Source organism: Podarcis melisellensis (genome assembly GCF_964234715.1).
Source record: "Podarcis melisellensis genome assembly, chromosome: 7".
NCBI lineage: Eukaryota > Metazoa > Chordata > Lepidosauria > Squamata > Lacertidae > Podarcis > Podarcis melisellensis.
In genome coordinates this window covers 41,198,575-41,217,233 of record NC_138539.1, presented here as the reverse complement: position 1 = coordinate 41,217,233, position 18,659 = coordinate 41,198,575, and the positions used below count along the sequence as shown (strand labels likewise).

The 18,659-nt window shown below is 48.1% G+C and overlaps 1 protein-coding gene across 10 annotated transcripts in view; it reads right to left on the bottom strand.

Annotated features, from left to right (window-relative positions):
* Nucleotides 1–18,659, bottom strand: part of CCDC178 (coiled-coil domain containing 178) — a 135,311-nt gene that overhangs the window by 80,518 nt on the left and 36,134 nt on the right. For 9 of the 10 annotated variants that reach the window (XM_081918538.1, XM_081918531.1, XM_081918536.1 and 6 more), the window contains 2 exons: nt 9,866–10,011; nt 3,165–3,324 (listed from right to left, as the gene is read on the bottom strand). In XM_081918538.1, the coding sequence (XP_081774664.1) occupies nt 3,165–3,324; nt 9,866–10,011 (306 nt within the window). The remainder of the gene's footprint in view (nt 1–3,164; nt 3,325–9,865; nt 10,012–18,659) is intronic. The other variant, XR_014170288.1, reaches the window with a different exon arrangement.

The following is an 18,659-nucleotide window of genomic DNA, read 5'->3' as shown; positions in this document are numbered from 1 at the left end:
CTTTCAGTTCGGCCATTCCTTTCCTCCAGTTGTACTTCAAGCTCCACATTTCGCACTATATCTACCGCCACTCTTTTGTAGGGAACTTGCTATAGAAAACTCTGAAAAAGTTTGTTGCCTAAGGGCAACAATTTCAGCCAAACTCTGTTATAAAACCTAGTAAGTAGATACGTGTAACAAAACTGAGAGCAATATAGGCAGCACAGGGATCTTTCCCAGGACTTTACAGTTTCCAGTTATTTATAGTCCTCCATAGCTACTAACTACCTTAGTTTCCTACTCCTCTCCCAGTGGAAGGTTCACAAGCACAGTGTGCACATAACACTAATCCAAACCATGGTTAGCCATGAGAGTGCAAGTGTATTCATAGTAAAAATCATGGCTAACTGGCTCCCCCCTGACTATCTTGAAGCTGCTTACCTGGAGCTAAGCCATGGTTTGGTTTAGTGTTTGATCCCAAGCAGGGTTCATCGTGTGTCTTGACCAGACAAACAACAAACTGTAAGCCAAGAATAAACCTCCAAGCAGCTAGAAAAGACCCAAATATATATTCAGACCATCTCATAAGTGCTTTATAATTTTTAAAAACACGGGTGGCGCTGTGGGTTCAACCACAGAGCCTAGGACTTGCTGATCAGAAGGTCAGCGGTTCGAATCCCCGTGACAGGGTGAGCTCCCGTTGCTCAGTCCCTGCTCCTGCCAACCTAGCAGTTCGAAAGCACGTCAAAGTGCAAGTAGATAAATAGGTACCACTCTGGTGGGAGGGTAAACGGCATTTCCGTGCGCTGCTCTGCTTCGCCATAAGCGGCTTAGTCACGCTGGGCACATGACCCAGAACCTGTACGCCAGCTCCCTCAGCCAATAAAGCAAGATGAGCGCCGCAACCCCAGAGTCGGCCACGACTGGACCTAATGGTCAGGGGTCCCTTTACTATATTTTCAAGGCATTTGATAGAATGGGCTTGCTACTGGGGATGGGCAAATTTGTCAGTTTTGGTTTCCCTCATTTCCCCATGTTTTCCAGTCTTCAGTTCTCCACATTTCTGCGACAATTTGCAGTCCCCCCTCCAAAAAAAATTAACATTCTTATGCAACTTGGCCAGAATTTGAGTCATAATTTTAATGCATTTTTAATCTTTTGTTGGAAGCCGCCCAGACGAGCGGGGTATAAATACATTTATTATTATTATTATTATTATTATTATTATTATTACTACTACTACTATTACTACTACTACTATCATCATCATCATCATCATGATATTTTCCCCAATATGCAGTTTTGTTTGCCGTTTTGAGTAATACACATATTTTTGCAAGCATTACCCCCTAATGTAATGGATTTTTGTACATTATCTTCACTAACATAGCCATTTTATGCACCCCTTTCCCAATATATACATTTTTGTACACACCATTTGGCTGGATAAGTGCATCACAAAATTAAGAGAACTACGGATCTGAAAGGATAATTGTGCATCAATTTGCATGTTGGTTCAAGAAGTGTGAATTAGGTATAGGGCCGTCTTACCCATAGGCGCTAGGGATGCAGGGTACCTGGGCCTGGGCTCTCAGGGGCACCAGGCCAAGAGTCCAGGGCCCGAGAGTTAAGTCTGGGGAAGAGCCCACCCGTCAGTTGGAGCGCCACAGCAGGCTCTTCTGCTGTGGACGGCTCTGCACTGTGAGTTCGGGGGCGAGTGAACCAGCAAGACACTGAGGCACCAGACAGCTCTGTCCTCCTGCGTGCCTGGGACTGGGCAACTGGGGGGGGGGGGCGCCAGGCGGATCTTTGCACCCTGACACTGCATATTCTTAAGACAGCCCTGATTAGGTAGTTCTCATTAGAATGCATACAAAATCAAATGCCACCCCTTTCCTTCCTTGCTGGTCTTGTCCTGTTCAAGGGACACCAATGAGATTAAGAACCTTACTTCCATCCCTGCTTTCCCTCATATGCTACTCAGTAACTGGAATGCTACCTCTCCTCCCCATAGGCTATTCACAAAAGGCCTTTTTTGCCATTTAATGCTTTTGTGTATAGTATCAGGAGGAACAAAACAATCTTAAGTAAAGAAACACATCCAACTTCAAACAGACAAGTTCACCACAAATGCAATTTGATCACCAAGCTTTGGAAGATCACAGCTGACAGCAATCAGCAAGCACAGTCATGACATGACATACACACATGTCCAAATACATACATATTCTGCAGATTTAGAAGGTTGTGTTTACTTAAGAAACATATTGTTTCAAACAATTCAACACCAGTTCCCAAATTAAATGATAAAGTCAAAACACAAATGATTGAATCCAGCTAAATCATTGTGTGTGGGGAACAACTTCAACACAAGCAAACTTCTTCTCCTTCTCCTCCCCTCATGCACCCCCTGGGGGGGAAAGCTACTGCAAAGGGCTGGGGAAACCCAGAGCAGATCTGGGGTGTGGGCCAGGGGTGAAAAGAGAAGTTCCCTTGTGCTTCCAGAAGTCATTCCCTGTGTGTGCAAGGATTTAGCTGGATGCAAACTAAATTGCCTTTGGTTATTTCTTCGATTGATTTACTTTTGTCTAAAAGTTTTATCCATGAAACCTAAGTTTTTAACTAGTAGGTTGCCATGGATATGATATGATATTATACGTTTATCTGGAACCTTTCATTGAAAAGGTATTAGCCAGAAACAAGTGTCAATTACTGTATATGTTGGGTTCACGTTGCAACTTGATTATATTCTGTCATGGGAGCCATGGTGTTATCACAAAGATCCCTCTGTCTGGTCTTCAAAAATAGCTGTTTCACATCCCAGAGTGAAAGATTAACAAAACGAACTATGAAACTTCCAAACTTAAATGTAAATGGTCTGAAAAATTGGTATCACCAATACCAAGTCCCCTCCCCAAAGACACTCATTCCATTTACTGGCTTTAGCCAGTTGCTGAAGCCCAGCATACTAAACTGAATTTTCATGCCTGCACTGGAAGGACACTGTCTTGCAGGATATTTTGGAAACTGATACCTCCCCCTGAGTGTGGTCTGAATGCCTGAGTCAAGTTTCATCTGGAAACCCCTATTTTGGCTGAAATATTCAAGAGGGCAGTTGATTTTAAAGGAAAATCACTTTCTGAAAAAATGAAAAGAAGAACAAAAATAACTCAAACAACACAGACCTCGTTTTCTCTCAGGGATTTCTGTCTCTTCCATATACACTCTTCAAATGCTATGTTATCCGTCTTTAATTTTTTTTCACTATAATCCAGCCGATCATGGAGAAAATCAACTAATGTTTGAATATTCTGCTCCTTTGCCTTTATTCTAGTGTACTTTTCCCTTTAAGAGAAAAAATATCATTACTAGAATAAAATGGTATTTTATTTCCAAGAAACTTGTCTTTAAGGTAACCTATAAAATCTCCAGGGGAGTTTAGCAAAAACAAGAAATTGGCTCTTAGTACCTGTAAACCTCACAAAATTACTGTGGGGTGAACTTTTGCACACCTAAGAAGAGCCCACTGGATCAGGCCAATGGTTCATGTAGTCTAGTGACCAACTAGATGCTTGTGCGAAACACGCAAGCAGGATTGGAGCACAAGAGCACTCTCCTTCCTGGTATATTCCTGTTATATTTCCATGCCACACTAAATAAAATCAGCCCAATCAATGCCAGATACTTCATGATATGAAGTTTCAAACCATTGCATCTTGAAATCATGGTACAAATATCCAGAGGGACCTTTTTGAAAAAGGAATCACACTACAGCTGTGTCCATTCAGCGCTTACCAGCATAGGGATGGTATACTAACCCTGCAATCCTAAGCAAGCTTACTCAATAGTTAGCCACATTAAAGTCAATGGGACTTGCTCTCTCGTAAGTGTGCTCAGGAATGTAACCTAATGTTTGATATATGCAGTTCAAAACTTTCTCTTTTAAAGTTATTGTTTCATGCTCTCCACTTCCTTAAGCAGTAGGCTGCTCCAGGGAAGGTTTTCAGGGTTAGTCTTCTAATGAAGAAAGAGTACTGGAGACTTACGGTATTTTTGTCATATGCATTTATTTACAGATATGTCTGTATAGGTGATGAGAGACATGTAAGGTTATAAGCAGGCAATGCTAGTGTAATGGGCCATTAAAAACCACTAAGAAAATAATCTATTTGTACACTATGTGTGCCTGCAAAGAGACTATAAGGAAGAACCATCAGATTGTGCACAAAATAAACACAAACAACAAACAAACAAACAAACAAACAAACACCCCACCACAACCTGGAAGGAGGGAGAGAGGTTTCTCTTTATTGGTGAAACAGAAAAGTGTGGTCCTAATTATATGTGTTGTTATAGGAAGCCTACTGTTAGGTTACATTATTTTATAAGAAAGATCTTTTTCTATGGGTTTCTTAATAAATAACATAAAATTATTTGCATTTAGAGTTGCAAAAGAAGTCATCAACCAGTTTGTACCATTAGGCTTTGAATTCAATACAAGATAATGAGTTGTATGAAGGTAAAGGTTCAGAATTTATCTGGTTAAATTCCCCTGGTGTGTGTCACCTGCTAACGTCAGCTTACAGCTGGGCGGAGACAGAAGCTGGGCGGGACAATCCCTGTATTGTTCAGTTCCCCTGTGATCCTGAGGGGAGAAAGACGTTCTCTCTGTGTATCTGAGAGAGAGTAATGGCGGCCAAGAGTGATGGACTTTAATGCTGTAATGTTTGAATAAAGAGCTGTAAATAGACGGAGCTGTCTATGTGTGCTTACAAGAAGCAAGACTGCTTTACACGCTGTGTTCAACTCTGCTAAGCCGTGACCTGAAGGGAGCAACAGTGGCGCAGCTGTGAAGAAGTGTGGCGGACCCGTTATAAACTGCTGATTGGGATCGTAAAGCTGTCCCCGGTCGCGGCCCCATCGATCAAGGGAGGATCGATATCTCTCCGAACAGGTTATGGGGTCAGAAAACGCTCGTAAAGCGGTCGGTGTGAGCTCCAGGAACGCTTTGAAGTCAGCGTGGGTGCCAGAGAGCAGATGATTCATTGCCTGCTTCCGAGAGGCAGTGAGAGCTTCTGATACACAAAGAGCTAAAAAGCAGCTAAAAGCTGGGAGCTGAGACGCAGCTGAAATATCGTTTCTCCACGGAAGGGAAGGCCGGAGGAAGCTGGTACGGAGTAAGTACAGCTTGGGGCACCTTGGGAGAACGGGAGAAGATGGCTGAAAGCCAGAATATACCGCTGGAAAAGCTCACTCTAAAGAGTTGGGCAACGTGGTCCAGACAAATAAGGGGATGGTTCTTGGTTGAAGGGCTCTGGAAAGCCACCCAATGGGAGCCAAAATCACCACCCCTTGGCCGGCCAGCAGCTGGAGCAGGTGAAGCAAGCTGTGGGGCTGTGTTGGCTGAAGATAGCCAGCAGAGAAGGCAACTTGAGCTGGATATGCTCAAAGCATGCGTTGATGCTTCACTGAGGCCTCATTTGGAGGGCGTAACGACAGCGTGGGCTGCCTGGAATTTGCTGAAGGGCTTGTGTGAGGCGTCAGCGAAAGGCCAGAGTCCTGGAGGAAGCCCTGGAGAGGCAGAAGGATGCCCAGAAAGCCCAATGGGGGCTGGGACAGTGTTGGGGAGCTGTTGTAATGCTTCTACACGTCTGTGTGATGGACTGTGTCCTGGAGAGGCTGAACTGGCAGGCCCTGTTCCCGATGTCTTAGCCTCTAGGAGCGCTAGTGAGCAGATCGGGGGGGCGAAGAGTTCCAAAGGCAAGTTTAAACAACTTTCGCTTTGTGCTGAAGCAGAGAGGAGCTTCAGGGGGGGCCACGCTGGTGGGAGGAGCCGTTCCAGAGGGAGGAAGGCCAGGCCAGCTGGGAGGAGCCCCGGGCAGTGTTTTTCCACTGGAGTTCAACGTCGGCGTGGCAGTTGCCCCCACCGGAGCAGAGAGCCGATGCAGGATGTTTTCAAGGACTTTTCCCATGGGAATCAGGCAGGTTTCCATGGCAACAGGCCTGGGAAGACAGGCAGGCGTGGAACTGAGCCAGGTGGTCGGGGTAAACAGCAGGGAGAAGAGTCTTATCAGGTTTCTGCGAATATGGCAGTGTTTGAAGACGGCGGAGTGGAAAATTTCCAGCTCAGCCTTGTAATAGACTCTGCAGCTAACCGCAACATGGTTCCAGAGACCCCTGCAGTCGAGAGGTGGAATTGCACAGCAGTTCCGAAGGGACAAACTATTAAGTTCGCGAATGGGCAGAAAACTAGAGTTCGCAAATGCACTAATCTCTATCTTTCTGTTTTACAGGAGACGGTGGATTTTTGTATTGTTCCAGAGATTCATCACTGTTTGTTATCTGTGCCTTATTTGTTGAATAAGGGGTTCAAAGTTTGTTTTGAAAATGATGTCTGCACAATCTCCAGAGAGGGGAGGTTACTGGCCAAAGTGCAGAAGGGACAGAATGATCTTTTCATTCTTAAAACGTCTCTTGGAGGTGAGGGGAAGGTTGAGAAAGCACAAGCGTTGCGTGCTACAGTTCCCAACCAACGTGCTACAATTCCCGCTCATAATGTTACATGTGCATGCGTATGGCATCAGAGAACAATTCATGGGTCGGTAGAGGACTTGCAGACTCTGCCCGAGGTTGCCACGGGGTGTAGGATTAAAAATTGCCAAAGTGCCATTGATTGTGACACTTGCAAGCAGGCAAAGGTGAGAGGGTGCAGTTACCCAAAGGTGGAACGTGTGGCCACTAAACCTTTTGAGTTGGTACACATAGATTTGGCCGGTCCTGTCAAGGAACCAAGTCTAGGGGGGGCCAGGTTTCTCCTAACTTTTTTGGATAATTTTTCGCAGAGTTCCTGGGCTCACGGTCTCAAATCCAGGGAGGATGCAGCACAGCTGATCAAGAGCTGGATTGAGGGGGTGGAACAGAGGTTCTCCACCAGGGTTCAAGCGATCATCAGTGACAGAAATGCTGAGTACACTGGTTCTGCGTTGCAGAAGTTCTTGCAGAAGAGAGGGATACGCCACACAGTTAATTCACCCCAGCAAGGGGGGGGGGGCAGAGCTGAGGAGTGGAGCTCTGGTTAAGGCTGCACAGGTGATGCTGAAAGAAGCCAGGTTGCCTCCTGAGTTTTGGGTGGAGGCTACTAGGGCTGTGTCATTTACCTGGAATCGTGTCTACAACTCACTGGTAGGTGACACACCGTTCTCTTTGTTAAATGGCCGCAAACCCCAGGTTCACTTTCTGCGGACTTTTGGGACTCCTGCGCTTGTCGCTTTGCCTAAGGCTTTGCAAGGGCCAGATGGAGCCAAAGTCCAGAAAATGATCTTCTGTGGGTATGAGCCAGATGCCCGTGCATGGCGTTTTGCTTACCCATCAGGTGATCAGAGTAAGGTGCTGATCAGTAAACACGCTGAGTTCTTAGAGGAGGAGGTAAAGTCAAAGACTCCTGTCAGGCGTGATGTTCTCTCAGATTGTCTCTCTGACCCAGAAGACAGTTCTGATGAGGCAGAGGAAGAAGGGGCTGAGGCTGCTGATGACGACCAGGTCACTGACCAGGGTCAAGAGCAGGATGTGGCATCTCCACAAGCTGTTAAGAGACTGCCCAAGAGTCAGCCTAGTTCTCCTGTGAGTGTAATGGAGAGGATTCGAAGACGCTTTAAGTCAGAGAGTGAATCCCATGATGCAGAGGATACACCTGCTGATCAAAGTGAGTCAGAGGAAACACCTGAGTTTGTGCCTAGGAGGTCCAGTCGCACAACGAAAGGTATCCCACCAGAGAGGTATCAGGCCACAGGTGCGTGGGTAAGTTTCGCACAGTGCGATTCTGAGAGTTGTGAGGTGGTTCCACAAATGCCAAACAGATTTGCCAAGGGAGGGCACAAGGCATTGGGGAAGGGATCGATCTCACAAGGTGTTACTGAAGATGTTGCACAGGTATCACGCAGGGACACAAGGGGGGGTGTGATGGTTCAGAATTTATCTGGTTAAATTCCCCTGGTGTGTGTCACCTGCTAACGTCAGCTTACAGCTGGGCGGAGACAGAAGCTGGGCGGGACAATCCCTGTATTGTTCAGTTCCCCTGTGATCCTGAGGGGAGAAAGACGTTCTCTCTGTGTATCTGAGAGAGAGTAATGGCGGCCAAGAGTGATGGACTTTAATGCTGTTATAAACTGCTGATTGGGATCGTAAAGCTGTCCCCGGTCGCGGCCCCATCGATCAAGGGAAGATCGATATCTCTCCGAACACCCCTGCCATTATGTCCAGTCGCGGACGACTCTGGGGTTGTGGAAACACTCATCTTGCTCTATAGGCTGAGGGAGCCGGCGTTTGTCCGCAGACAGTTTCTGGGTCATGTGGCCAGCATGACTAAGCTGCTTCTGGCGAACCAGAGCAGTGCACGGAAACACCGTTTATCTTCCCACTGAAGCGGTACCTATTTATCTACTTGCACTTTGACGTGCTTTCAAACTGCTAGGTGGGCAGGAGCTGGGACCGAACAACGGGAGCTCACCCTGTCGCGGGGATTCGAACTGCCAACCTTCTGATCAGCAAGCCCTAGGCTCTGTGCTTTAAACTACAGCGCCACCCGCATCCCTGTATGATGGTATCTCATACCAATTATGATTATATAAAACCTTCCTGCACTATACTCTTTAGTACTGGATAGGTGTGGGAGAGTGGGCACTTTCGCCTGCTTACGGTGGGAGTACAGAGTTGTCCAGGTGTATTATGGAAATGTGGTGACACTTTGAAATGCCCTGTTGAAAAAAACCTCTAAGCTCATCTTCTTCCACTAGTTGGAAGCAGGTTGTGCATTGTATCTTCACAAGGATCTTCTTAGCAATTTGATAGCTGCAAAAAGGTGCCTTGGCATGTTAATGTAGGCAATCAAACCTACCCTCTCATGTGGAATGGTTGGGGAAGATATGGGAGATAATAATCATGCATAAATTAAAATAAAATAAGTCAGCTGAGAGGTCAAAGAATCATTCCAGACCACTTTAGTTTTAGGTCTGTGTTACACAGAGACATGGGACATAATTTTTTTTAAGCCCCCTAAACAGTTTCAGTCACTCAAATTTGCTTCAGGTATTGTTATAGTTCTGTTGCTTTGATCTACCATGATATATGCTTCGGTTTGCAAATTGTGTGCCTTGTCCTCTTGTCCGTAGCCTGTTTTGTTGTTGTTTCATTCTTGGATTTCAATACCAGCTTTTATAGCAATGCTGTTTTACTTCTACAGAGAACTTATTATTAAATGTCAGCAATGTTTTTTTTATAAACCAACTCAGGATTTTCTACATTAGACCAATTATTTATGAGATAGTAAGTCAAGGAGCTACTTTTAACATGAGTTGTGCATGAGACAAGTAATTCTTTCCATAAGCTCCATCTTATGTGAGGTTACTCCAAAATTCCTTGGCAGAAAATCTTTTTTTCTCTTTTCCTACTTTGACCCTAAAGATCAAGCCTATTGCAGCATATGGTTATTAAAGGCTTCCATGGCCTGCCATATATTTAGCTGAACAGAACCTTTTCTGTTTTCATGCTAGAATTTATCAGTCCCAGGAAATGAAAACTCACACTTCTTTACCCAAAGAAACAAACAAAATGAATTATTTTCAACTAATTAAAGATGCAACTGACCATGAATTTTATTAGGTTGGGGCATGCAATTCTAATGCCTAGAATACAATTTACAGGACAAGAATATTCATCATGAACCTTTTCTACTTTTCCATAAAATATGAAAAATACTCCTTATTTATTGATAAATATTGTTATGTTCTCTTCAGATAATATGGTATTAGTAATACATCAATATTGTGTTCATTATTTATACTAAATTTATGTATTACCTTCACAACTTTATTGAAATGTAGTGTCTTACCTTAACACTATTACCTTTGCCTCTATGTTAGCCAGCTGTTTTTCCTTTACTTTGCTCATTTCAGCTACTTTATTCATTTCATCTTGGAATTTTGCAATATTTCTGTTGACTTCATCAAGCTGGGTCGAAATATCTAAATATTTCACCTGAAAATTAAAAATATACATACACTTCTGAAGTTGGGAAGATATCCTGATATTGTGTTTTAAGTGCACAATTATGTGCGACGATGCATGAAATTGCATACCCAAGAAATAGAACTGTTTTTGGAAGTGCAGTTGAAACATTTAGTGCAAGTAGAATAATGCCTTTTCTGTAAAGGCACAAACTTGTACATCAAAGTTACTGTTCCCAAGTGTGTTTTATGAACTGACAGCCAGAATTCTAAGACTCCCAAAATATGTTTTTAAACATCAGCACATTGCTCAACATCCCTTTCTCAATAATACACATGCTCTTTTCAGTCATGTTCTCATGTACAAAATACATCAGTCTTTACATTGATTATTGTCAGGGTTTCTGGGAGAGAGGAGGAGATGACAGAGGAGACGGAGAGCGAGTGGGAGGAGGGGCAGAAGGATGAGGAAGAAGATGACGGAATTCTGAGGGAATCCACGAGTCTGAGCAGCGAGTCAGAGGATTCTCAAAAGGGGGTTACCTTAATCAAGCAAAAGGGAGGAGAAGGGAGAAGCGGAGAGGAGCCCAGTGGAAGACAGACGCAGCAAGAGGCGTCTCAGCCGGAACGGAGAAAAGGGGGTGGAGTCGTCAGCCTCTCGGAGGGAGCAGGATTAGGAGAGAACAGAGAAAGGGGGTTGGAGCAAGGTGTTCAGCCGGAAAGGGTGGAGAGCAGAACAAGGGGTGGTGTAGCGGTCGAAAGAAAGGTCAGCAGCAACGTACGCGCGCCAAGTTCAAACGTAGAGGCGCGCGGAAGTGGAGAGAGCTCAGGGGAGGAGCCCGGCCCTAAAGCCAGAAGGAGGGGGGAAGAGGCGGCAGAGGATTCAGCCTCAGGCGAGTCACGGAGAGAGGGAACCCAGGGGGGCAGGAAGACCCTGCGGAAAAGAAAGGAGAGGAAGAGGTGGTCTAGAGCCAGGCTATTAAGTTGGTGTGGAAGAGGGGAGGAGTCAGAGGGGACTTCAGCGGTCTAACGTGACAGACGTACGGCCACGATGCTGAACTGTACGAGAAGCAGAAATCTTCAATAAACTTTTCCTGTAAATAAACTGCAACGGAGTGAGGTCTCTCGTGAGCTGGGACCCGTCCTGGGTGGCCGTGACAGTAAGTCCCCTCTCACAAAGCAAAAATTTTTTTTTGCGAAGCTCACGAACGGGAGCAGCCATGAGCGCTGAGGAGCAGCTGGTTGCACTGCGGGATCAGGTTACCGCTCTCACGTCGGCAGTCCTTGCTTCGCAGAAGAAGAATGACGACTTGGAGAAGACGTGCCAGGATTTGCAGGCAAGGTGGGAACACGCGGACAGGGCGGGGGCCCCAGGTTCCAGAGCGGAGGGCATTGCGCTTGGACGGAGGGGGGGTGCCCTGGTTCCGCATTTTAATGGCAACTTGCAAGACTATCCCAATTTCAGAGCGGACGTCGTATATGCACTGCATTTACTCCGTCACGATTTTAAAGATGAGGAGGAGAAAGTGGGGTTCATTGTTTCGCACCTGCATGGGGAGGCCAGGGCTTGGCTACGCAATCTGTGGCGCGAAGATGGACCGGCCCGTCGCAATTCAACTGCGTTCATCAAAGCGATGGATTCTTGTTTTCAATCCTCTGTGGATGTGGACATTGCGCGCCGTCAAATGCACGGGCTGAGGCAGGGGAAAGCGACTGTGCGCCAATACCACTCTAAATTTTTTGCATTGCTCACCGCCTTAGATTGGCCAAAGGACAGTAAGCCGGTCAGAGATCTTTTTTGGGAGGGATTGAGCCCCCCCATCAAGGATGAGATCGCTAGGGGGGACAGACCCCAGACCCTAGAAGACGTGGTGCAACGGGCTTTAGCTATTGGAATTCGACATGAGGGACGTCCGTGGCACGAGGAGGACGGGCCCCAAGCGCGTGCGCAAGCGAGGACTCTCCCTTTTGTGCACAGGGATTTCAGCCGTGCGCACCCCTCGCCAATGGGGAAGGACAGCGAGGAGCCAATGGAGATTGGTGGTGCTAGGGCTCAGAAGCCATCCCAGAGCCCTGTCCCTGGTGCAGCCAAAGCGAAGCCTCCTAGAGGAACCAGGAAGTGTTACATCTGTGACAGTGCGCACCATATGGCGAAAGAGTGCCCCCAGAGGCTCCAGAAGCACACTGCAGCACTGGCAACTGTAACAGCAGAGGTGCAACCAGGGGAGCAGCTTCAGGGAAACGACAGTGCCTGGCTGGAAGCAGAGCTACTGGGGCTCAGCCAGGCGGATCTGTAGACAAGCCCCCAGCATCACTGCAGAGCGTGGACCCTTTGCCTCCCAGACCGGCAGTTCTGCTCACAGCAACACTCCAGTTGCCTGATGGGAGACTCCTCGAGGTTCCAATAACGATCGATTCGGGAAGCAACGCCGACTTCGTGGGACTGCAGTTCGTTAAGCAGCACAACATGGCGCTCCTGCCTGCAACGACGCCTCTGAACGTGGTCACGGTAGACGGCAGGAAGTTGCTGGGGGGGCAAGTGGTGCAGCAAACCCCTCCCATGATGATGCAGATTGGCAACCATCGAGAACTTATTAGTTTCAATGTCACCCACTTATCGGACACACCCATCGTGTTAGGCATGAGTTGGCTGGAGAGGCACAGTCCCGCGGTTGCGTGGTACCAGCGGCAGATCACCTTTTGTTCATCGTATTGTGCTCAGCATTGCTTTCAGACCGATCAGGGAGGAGAAGCCGAGCAGCAGTTGCATCTGGGTATGGTGCAAACAGTGCCTCACAAGTACCAGGACTTCTTGGAGGTTTTCTGTGAGAAGGAAGCTGACAAGTTGCCGCCTCACAGACCTTACGACTGCGCGATTGATTTAGTGCCAGGGGCGCAACTGCCTGCTGCCAAGCTGTACTCCATGTCGGAAGACGAGATGCAAGAGCTTCGGGAGTTCATAGACCATAACCTCAAGCGAGGTTTCATCCAGGAATCTAAAGCAGCGGGTGGCAGCCCTGTGTTCTTTGTGAAGAAGAAAAACACGCCCCAAAAAAGGCTTATAGTGGATTACAGGTTCATAAACAGCTTGACTAAGCCCAAAGCTTTCCCCATGCCCAAGATTGACGACCTTTTAGCGACCGTCAGGAGGGGCAAGATTTTCACCAAGCTGGACCTACGTGGAGCTTACAATCTCATCCGCATCCGGAAAGGAGATGAGTGGAAGACCGCCATGTTCACCCCTCTGGGCACATACGAATACAGAGTCATGCCTTTCGGTCTCCAAAATGGCAGCCACGTTTTTCAAGCATTTATGCACCACGTGCTAGCAGGTCTCCTCTACAAGAAGTGTGTCTGCTTTCTCGACGATATCCTGATTTTCTCGGAATCGTCGGAGGATCACGATAAGGACGTGAGGGAGGTCCTGCAGAGGCTGAAGGACCACAGGCTGTACGCCAAGTTGGAAAAATGCCAGTTTGATGTCAGAGAGGTTGATTTCCTTGGCTACAAGTTGTCCGACGAGGGACTGGCCATGGACAGGGCTAAGGTTCAAGCGCTGTTGGACTGGAAAAGCCCTCGAAATCGGAAAGAGGTCCAGAGGTTCATCGGCTTTGCCAATTTTTACCGCAAGTTTATTAAAGGTTTTGCGAACGCGACGGCGGCTATCACTGACACCCTCAGTTCCAAGAAGAAGAAGTTCGTCTGGACCGAACAAGCGGAGCGGTCCTTCCGGACGCTTAAAGGTCTTTTCGCCTCCGAAGAGCAGCTGCTCCACGTGAATCCCGGCAGACCCATGCGGGTAGAGACCGATGCGTCAGACAGAGCGGTTGGGGCCGTTCTTTTGCAAGAGGATTCGCAAGGCAACTGGAGACCGGGTGCGTTCTACTCCCGGAAGCTCAGCAAGACGGAGCGCAATTATACCATATGGGACAGGGAGTTGTTGGCCATTCATGCAGCTTTCAAAGCGTGGCGACACTTCTTAATAGGAGCCAAGCACACGGTGCAAGTCCGCACGGATCACAAGAACTTAGAGTATTGGCGGACGGCTAAGTTACAGACCCAGCGACACATGCGCTGGGCGGAGTTCTTTGCGGATTTCGACTTCAAAATAGAATACATCCCAGGAGACTCCAATGTTATTGCAGACGCGCTGTCCCGAAAGCCGCAATACTTGGAGGAAGCAGCTCCGATCGCAGCAAAGCACATTTTCGCACCGCAGGCGTGGACGTGCGCTACCATCGCAGTCGACCTGGACGCGGTGCGACGCGCGTTGCAAAGGGATCAGTTTGCACAGTCCAAGATGGAGGAGCTACGCGGAGGGTCGCGAGACAACGATGAGTTCCAATTGCAAGATGGACTTTTGACTCGTAAGGGTGCCCTTTACGTGCCCACCGACGATCTTCGAGCCACGGTTCTGCAACAATTGCATGACGCCCCTAGTGCAGGCCATTTCGGCAAAGAGAAGACGATGGAGTTGGTGGCTAGAGACTTTTGGTGGCCCCAGATGAGAGGAGAGGTGGCGGACTACGTCGCCAGGTGTGATATCTGCCAGAGGTCCAAACCAGTGCACCAGAAGCAGGCGGGATTGCTAGAACCGCTGGAGACACCGCAGCAACCGTGGGAGAGGGTAGCGTTGGACTTTGTTACGGACCTGCCCAGCTCCAGAGGTAAGACGGCGGTGTTAGTGGTGGTGGACTTGTTCACCAAGATGGCGCATTTCATCCCTTGTGCCAAGGTGGCGACGGCAGAACAGACCGCAAAGCTCTTCATCGATCACGTCTTCAGAGTGCATGGACTTCCGCAGTCCGTCTTGTCCGACAGGGGGCGCCAGTTTGTTTCCACTTTCTGGCGAAAGCTTCTGGGCATCTTGCACGTCAAAATCAACCTGACATCGGCGAGACATCCACAAACCAACGGTCAAGCGGAGAGGGTCAACGCGATCATGCAGCAGTACCTGCGGTGCTACGCCAACCAGCGACCTGCGGCGTGGGTGGACTATCTGCCGATGGCTGAATTCGCCTACAACAACACGAAACACGCATCCACCGGGGTGACGCCTTTCTTCGCGAACAATGGCCGTCATCCCAGAACCTTCCCGAGATTTGCGGCACCAGGAGGGGGGGGGCCTCAAGATGCCGACCAGTTTGCAGCGGAGTTGCAAGAGGTGCACGAGGAGCTGCGGAGACATTTGGAGCTGGCAAAACAGGCGTATAAGGTGCAGGCCGATAAGCACAGGAGGGCGGGAGAGGACATCCAGATTGGGGACTGGGTGTGGTTAGCGGCCCACGCGATGCCGGCCAGGTCATTGGCCAAGAAGAAGTTAGGACACAGGCAGCTAGGGCCATATCAAGTTGAGGCTAAGATCAATCCGGTGGCTTTTCGTCTAGCCCTTCCGGAGGGTTCCAGGGTGCACCCGGTCTTTCATAGGTCGGTGCTCACTCCCTACAAAACCCCACACAGGTTTCAAGAGTCAGGAGCACTCCCAGAGCCACGTAGGAGGGCGCCTGAGGGGGGGGAATCGCCAAGACCGGAACCTCTTAACGAGGTCACAGAGATACTGGACTCGAGATGGGGGGAGGAGGGAGTTGAATATTTTCTAGCCAGGGAAGGCACTCCGGCCTCTGCCAATAGCTGGGTGCCGGGTTACGCGTTGGACGAACCCCTGTTGAAGGAGGAGTTCCATGCACTTTTTCCGCACAAGCCCATGCCCGAGGAGTATTTTGATGATTGGCTTTTCACGCCCACTTTGTCAGACAGCACGTTCGAGGGTTTCTCCTCACCCGAGGGCCATACGCCCGAAACAAGCCCGACCAGGGATCCGAGACTGGGGGGGGAGGAGACAGGCCCTTGTTGGTGGGTGGATCAGCCAAGGGAGGCATGGAGTCAGAGATGGATGGTAGGTCCTTGGCAGGCAGCGCCAGGAGAAGCAGTGATGGAGGAAGAGACTGTGAGGTCTGTGGGTGGGGAACCCGAGTTCGAACACACATATACGGAGATGACAGAGGAGAACGTTGAAGTGGACAACTTGTATCCTGAACCGACCCCGGAAGAACCACGTTTTCCTCAACCTGCACCCGGCGAGCGGGAGGGGGGAAGGGGGGGCTTCGAGGGGGGGATGGATGTCAGGGTTTCTGGGAGAGAGGAGGAGATGACAGAGGAGACGGAGAGCGAGTGGGAGGAGGGGCAGAAGGATGAGGAAGAAGATGACGGAATTCTGAGGGAATCCACGAGTCTGAGCAGCGAGTCAGAGGATTCTCAAAAGGGGGTTACCTTAATCAAGCAAAAGGGAGGAGAAGGGAGAAGCGGAGAGGAGCCCAGTGGAAGACAGACGCAGCAAGAGGCGTCTCAGCCGGAACGGAGAAAAGGGGGTGGAGTCGTCAGCCTCTCGGAGGGAGCAGGATTAGGAGAGAACAGAGAAAGGGGGTTGGAGCAAGGTGTTCAGCCGGAAAGGGTGGAGAGCAGAACAAGGGGTGGTGTAGCGGTCGAAAGAAAGGTCAGCAGCAACGTACGCGCGCCAAGTTCAAACGTAGAGGCACGCGGAAGTGGAGAGAGCTCAGGGGAGGAGCCCGGCCCTAAAGCCAGAAGGAGGGGGGAAGAGGCGGCAGAGGATTCAGCCTCAGGCGAGTCACGGAGAGAGGGAACCCAGGGGGGCAGGAAGACCCTGCGGAAAAGAAAGGAGAGGAAGAGGTGGTCTAGAGCCAGGCTATTAAGTTGGTGTGGAAGAGGGGAGGAGTCAGAGGGGACTTCAGCGGTCTAACGTGACAGACGTACGGCCACGATGCTGAACTGTACGAGAAGCAGAAATCTTCAATAAACTTTTCCTGTAAATAAACTGCAACGGAGTGAGGTCTCTCGTGAGCTGGGACCCGTCCTGGGTGGCCGTGACAATTATGTTATTAAATATGATGAACGCTGGTGTAGTGTGGAGGGTTCTGAATGTAAGCTGTGAAGCTTTGAATTCCAATTCAAGTATCATGACTGCCACAAATTCGCGAAATGTTCTTAGGCAAGCCACTATATCTCAGTCTCAGCTCCATCAACTGCAATAGGGTTATGATAATACGGACCAATCTTGCAGGATTGTTCTAACAGGCTATGCGAATGCTGCTGCTACATTAGATCACAGAACAAAGAAAAGAGTCAAAGGACACCCTCATGTTAAAGCAGAATTTTGCATGAACTAAATGATACTGGCACCACATATGATCACAACAGGTCCACTATTCTTTTGCTATCTTTGTTTAAACAAAAGTCTTTATACATGTATGCACTTTGATGATAGCTATAGGAAACTTTATTATCTTCAACTCCTCTTGTTTCTGTGATTATGGGATAATCTAATGAAAGATCATAGGCTGATAGTCAAATGTCAAAATCCAGTGGAGATGACTGGAGTGCAGAAGCCAGGGATGCTTGAGGAATTTTGACATGGACAGAATTGATCTGCATCTCCTGCTGAAAAAGTTCCAAAGTGAGTTTAGAAATAATATAGCTACACTCCTGTTATTGTTTGTAATATTACTGTTTTGTATAATTCAAGAAACTTAAATAAAACACACATCTATTCAATTTGTATTTTCAAAGGAAATACATTAAATTATTATTTACACTTCCAGAAGAGTCACACTTGAACTTTGTGAACTCTTCTCCTATTGCATCGAAGAAGCTCTACGGAACTACCCCAGACTTAGTGTAGAAACAAGGTGGAACACAGCAAAGAGGCAATCTACAACACAAATATATCCTTGGCTAAAGAGAGCAACAGGTCCCTGACTGGTCTGAGGGCATGGAGACTGTTATTGCACAAAGTGCAAGGCTCTTGTGAACTACAAGTGTGCGCCCTGCAAAAAGACAATTGTTACACTGAGAAAGGCAAGGAATGAGGCCCAGCGGATTGCCAGATGGTGTAAAATAACAACTGGCTAAAGCATTCAACTCGCTGCTGACATTGGCAACACTTGCAAGTGTACAAAGACATGAAGAAAGTCTTTGGGCCAACAGTCAGGAAAATTGCACCACTGAAAACCTTGTCTGGAAAGATCATCACAGCAGTAGCAAGTGGATGAAGCAATGGGCAGAGCACTCTCAAGTACTGTACTTGCAGGAAAACATGGTCTCTGACATAGCAATTGACTGTATCCATACCCTGCCTCTTTTGGAAGAGAATGATGTCCCTTCCTCCCTTGACAAGCTGAAGAATACCATCAACTCTCAGGCATGTGGTAAAGCCCCATGACAAGACAAAATCCCAATAGGAGTGCTGAAAGCCAGCTTCAGTTCCTCCCTTGTGACACACCTCCATGGCTTCCTCTTGTAGTGTTGGGAACAAGGGTCTGTGCCACAAGACATGAGTGACTCCAGCACTGTGACCCCTCTAAAAGGAAAAAGGTGACCACTGTGACTGGAATCTCCCTATTGAGTACTGTGGGAAAAGCCTTTGCCAATGTAGTTTTCAACAGATTACAGTCACTTGCTGACAGGGTCTATCTTGAATCACAATGCAGCTTCAGAGCTCAGAGGTCAACAGTCAACATGATTTTCTCACTGTGCCAGCTGCAGGAGAAATGATGTGAGCTTAGATGCCCCTAAGCTTCACAAGATGATTGTGTCCTTCCACAAGAACATGCAGGACATCTTCGGATGCCCTCCCTATAAAGAGTGGTGTGAAATGGCTGTGTT